The following is a 5,152-nucleotide window of genomic DNA, read 5'->3' as shown; positions in this document are numbered from 1 at the left end:
TGTCACATTAGAATCTTTAAAATTATTTGAAACAAATTCAAAGTTGGTTTTAGACTTGGAGGCCCAAACATAAAAATGCCCAAACCCAAGCCCAAGCTCATCAAACCCATACTCTCAAAACAAAAAAAATCTACAACGGTGTCGTATTGATCATCTAGGTGTCCTTTTAAAGTAGTTATTTATTTATTTATTTATCTATATAAATATATATATATATATATATATATATATATATAACAGCTTATAAAGTAGTTGAAGCATCTTTTCTTCCACGCCTTTTTTTCTGTACGGAATCAACAGAGAGAGAGAGATAGAGATCCGAAACTCTGAGATCCGAACGACGTCGTTGCAGATCCACCACCGATCAAGAACCAAAAAACAATGTCTTCGGGTTCATCATTCAGCGGCGATGAAACGGCACCGTTCTTCGGCTTCCTCGGTGCAGCCGCAGCACTCGTTTTTTCTTGTAAATTTTTCTCTTCAACCCTAACTAACTAACTTTTACCATTTCTTCTTTTAGATCGATATCATATAATGAAATTTAAATAATTCGATTATCGGATCGTTCGTTTTATGTAAATTGATTTTTTTGAAGCGTTCAATTTGATTAGTTAAATTAAATTTTAGTTCGAAGCAAGATCGTATGGTGTTCGATTGAGGTTAATGCTTAGTTTTGATAATCAAGCTGTGGAAAATGCTCGATTTGAGTTTGATTGGTGTAGATCATCGTATTGAAAATTTTGAAGCTTTGATGAGGTTTTTTAACTGTGGTTTGATTGGTTGGTGTAGATCTTTAGTGCAATTTTTCAATCTTAGATCTTTTTTTTTTTTGGCTAATTTGCAAATTACGCCCTTTAACTTTGTCGTGTTTTCAGTTCAGTCCTTTAAATTCAATTAACTATTCGATGCAGTCCTTTCGTCCAATCAGCACTATTAAGTCCACCTAAATGACTTTGTTTTCGAAAGTGGAAAAATACTAAAATTAAGAGGTTGGACGGAACCAGATGGAAGGATTGAAATGAAAAAAAAAGGCTTTGTGATCAGTTTGAATTGTGTAGGGATTTGTTTTTGAAGTGTTCAATTGGATTGATTCTTACATTTAGTTCCAAGCAAGATCATGTACCCTTCAATTTAGTTTGATGCATGGTATTGAAATTGAAGTAGTCTTTTTTAATAAAATTATTCTTACCTATATAAGAAAAATTGCATAGTATTGAAATCGAGCCGTGTACAATGCAAGATTTGATTTTTAAAGAGTCAATTGAGTTTAATTGGTGTAGATCACATTGAAATTTTGAAACTTCGATGAGGTTTTAGTGTGGTTTGGTTGGTTTGTGTAGATTTTAGAGCAATTTTTTTATTTTAGTACAATTTTCATTTTTAGATTGTTAGCTAAATTGCAAATTACTCCCTTTAACTTTGACATGTTTTCAAATTCAGTTTTTAACCTCTATTCATTTTCGATGTAGTCCTTGCATCCAATCCGTACTATAAGGTCCACCAAAATGACTTTTTTTTTTGGAAAGTGAGAAATACGTAAACTAAGGAAGACATTGGACGGAACTAGACAGAAGGACTAATTTGAAATCAGATTAAAGTCAAAGGACTGAAATGAAAAGAAAAGAAAATATTGAAACTTGAACTAAATTGGAAAAAAGTCAAAGTTAGAGGGTAAAATATGTAATTTAGCCTAGATTGTTTAACTTAGGCTAATAGGACCACGAAAAGATTTGAGGTATTATGTTACTGTTTGCTGTGTTTTTGGTTAAGTTTTTTGGTTTGTGGTGGGTATTTAGGTATGGGAGCAGCTTATGGGACAGCAAAGAGTGGTGTTGGTGTGGCATCAATGGGTGTGATGAGGCCCGAGCTGGTGATGAAGTCCATTGTTCCAGTTGTTATGGCTGGAGTGTTGGGTATTTACGGACTTATTATTGCCGTTATCATTAGTACTGGGATTAACCCAAAGGCCAAGTCATATTACCTTTTTGATGGTTACGCTCATCTCTCGTCTGGTCTTTCTTGTGGTCTTGCTGGTCTCTCTGCCGGTATGGCAATTGGTATTGTTGGCGATGCTGGTGTTAGGTATGTTTCTAATCCCTTATATGTATTGTTTTGTACTTGTATGGATTGGTTCCTGTTATCATCATTTGTTGTTTACTGAATCATGGACTTCATTTTTGGGTGGGTCTGGGATTTGGGGTTTGTTTTTAAAGTTAATTGTTTCTGGCTTTGTGCTTCAGTTTCAGAATGCTTATTGATTTATCTTTCTAAGTTACTTGTTGGTTCATGTGCATGGATAGTTAATTTTAGTCCTAGAGTTCACTTTTGCCATCAAGTCCAGTCGTCTTAACTCAGTCAATTTAGTTTCGACCAGGTATTTGGTTAACTTTTAGGTAGTGGGTTTCAGGACTTGAAGTGGCTTAATACTGGAGAATTATCCTTCATTTGGTTTGATGATAATGTACTGCATCTTGAAGGGTGGTTGCCAGCTCTTAACATCCATTTGGACCTGTACTACCTTATGACTCCTGATGTTGAGAGCCACCCATAGCTTCAAGGATTGATTGGATGTTTTATCGTCTCATCAATCTTGGCAGTGTCTTCATTTTATATTTTTTAGCACTCTGATTGAATGAATTATTTTAAGAGCTAGGTAGAGGGTGAGGTTATGGATGCAAGACACACTGGGTGCATGTGTAACTCACCATTTAAATTTTTTTTTTAAAGCGACTAAAAGAAAGGTCTTTATAAGCAATCTGCCTCCTCCCCCCCTCCTCTGGTGGGGGGGTGTGTTTGGTTGGATGTAAATTGTGGTCTGAGATGCATAGGACCTTTTAGAGTACTGAGTTATCGTGCCACACACCACATACCTGAACTGGCCTTGGATAGGGTTACTTAGGGCAGCCATCTTAGTCATTTGTCACTTCATTTTAATGATCATCAAACTAGGATCTATTTGAGATCAAGTATCAGCATTACATCATGATGACTCAGTATGATCCCTTGTCTCATGGGCAAAGGAGACTGAATTTCATTAACAATAAGAATGATGATACTAATTAATAAAACCAGACAACAACAGCAACAAGAATGATTATAATAATGATAGTAGTTAATTATCAATTTTCTCTATTGGGGGTTGATATCAGTAAATTATATTTATTATTATTATTTTAGGTCATGTTAACAGGTGCCCTTAGGGCAATTGTTAATAAATTATGTAAGGAAAGTTTTGATACTACTTTTATGAGAAATGTAAAAAGCTATCAACACAATTAATTGCTTTCTCATTTTCCCATAAAAATATTTCTAAATATAATTCATAAATCAATGCCCTTAGGGCTTTCGTTAACATTTCCCATTATTTTTAAAGGCCTTAGTAAAGTGGAAATCAAGTTTTACGACATTTGGCATAAGTCTATTTTCTCTCTCTCCATGGCCACATTTTTTTAATTTATTTTTTAAGGTAGGAAAAGTTAATGTTAGGTTTAGCTCATCAATTGCAAACTTCACGTACAAACAGTTGCATTAATTATGCATTATTGAAGTGTATATGATCATTCAGGTTTTTATGTCATTAATTTCTGAATTAATTTCTAGAACTTTGATGACTTTTTGAAGTTGCTTTTTGTTGGATTTAAGTTCATAGTGAATTCAACAGTATCTGCAAGTTTCATTAATATCCATTAATTTGTGCCCCCTTTGAGTAGATGATTCTGTTTTGCAGAGCTAATGCACAGCAGCCAAAACTTTTTGTTGGAATGATCCTTATTCTCATCTTCGCTGAAGCACTTGCCCTTTACGGGCTTATTGTCGGCATTATCTTGTCTTCTCGAGCTGGCCAGTCCAGAGCTGACTAAGAATATTGCTGTGTTGCCAAATATTCTTTTACTACTTGTGTAATTTTGGGGGGGAAAGTTTAATCGTTCACAGGTTAGTAATGGCTGGATAGGACTTGAGGGTTTCTTGAAAACTATCGATGTTGAAGTAACTGCTCTACCAGCCATTTTAGGTGGTATTGTGTTTGTAGTAGTAGGATTGAGTTTCGCTACCTAATAAAAGCTTGTAAAGCTGTACCAGTACTTGCGATTGCTTTTATATGTTGATGTATTTTGCCATCAGAACTTCAAACTGTTATAGGATTTGTGATCATGGAATTAATGAATGTATGATTTTTTTTTTAATATAAATATTTGCTATGAAGCACGGGTGCGATTCGAGTGCGGGTGCGGGACTCGGCAATTTTTGAAAAAGTAAGATGCGGGTGCGGCGGGGTGCGGCGATTAAAAAATTATTAAAAATATTTTTATTTATATTTTAAATATATTGCTAAACATACTTTTTTCACATTATATAAATATATACCAAATTTAAGAGCAATAGTAAATAATAACTAGAATACAGAGAATGGGAGAGAGCCTAGCTGAAGGGCAATGCTTTTTTTTTTTTGAATTTCGGCCGGTATCTGCCGATTTCGGCCGGTATTGGCGGATTTCGGCTGGTATCGGCCTATTTCGGCCAGTATCGACCGATTTCGCCGGTATCGGCCGATTCGGCCGGTATCGGTTTGCGCCCGATACGTACCGATTAGGGGCCGAATCAGCGCGAATAGGCCCGATTTCGCGCGCGTCGGCGCGAATCGGCGCCGTATCGGCGCGAATCGCGCCGAAAATATTATTTTTTTAATGCCCGACGCGGTATGGACTCGCAGGCAACGGCATCGCCTATGCATCCCTGCGTTGGGCGTCGTCAAACGCGGGTGCGGCGGTCCAAACGCCGCACCCGTGCTTCTCAGAATATTTGTAATGTTCATAAAAAATATAAAAAAATTATAATGTTGCTAAATCTGCGTTTTTTGCAATATCCTATTTAGATTTTAGGAGACTGCCAAACTCTTAACACTTGTTGATATGTTTAGTGGAGTTTGTAAAGGATTTTTAATCATTTTGAAATTTAAAAGCTATCATCAACATCTCGCATAGTTAATTATTGTGTCAATTTTGTAAGCTAGCTTTTGGTTTTAGGCATCTTTTTGGAATTTGTTATAAGAGATGCTTCTCAAAGCGGCTGAATGAGAAACTCCCCGATGGCTCTCATGAAGAAAAATACAGAAATTTTTTCTTTCTTAATATTTCTTCTTCACATACTGTGT

General features: G+C 35.9%; 1 protein-coding gene across 1 annotated transcript; it reads left to right on the top strand.

Annotated features, from left to right (window-relative positions):
* Positions 1-232: 232 nt before the first annotated feature.
* On the top strand, positions 233-4,190 carry LOC142642425 (V-type proton ATPase 16 kDa proteolipid subunit). Its single transcript, XM_075816774.1, has 3 exons — positions 233-466; positions 1,797-2,082; positions 3,728-4,190. Exons 1-3 carry the CDS (start codon positions 382-384, stop codon positions 3,858-3,860), a joined length of 504 nt encoding a protein of 167 aa, XP_075672889.1. The 5' UTR covers positions 233-381; the 3' UTR covers positions 3,861-4,190.
* The last annotated feature ends 962 nt before the right edge of the window (positions 4,191-5,152 follow it).

This window comes from Castanea sativa, chromosome 7 (genome assembly GCF_040712315.1).
Source record: "Castanea sativa cultivar Marrone di Chiusa Pesio chromosome 7, ASM4071231v1".
Classification (NCBI taxonomy): Eukaryota; Viridiplantae; Streptophyta; class Magnoliopsida; order Fagales; family Fagaceae; genus Castanea; species Castanea sativa.
This window is presented reverse-complemented; position numbering and strand designations above follow the sequence as displayed.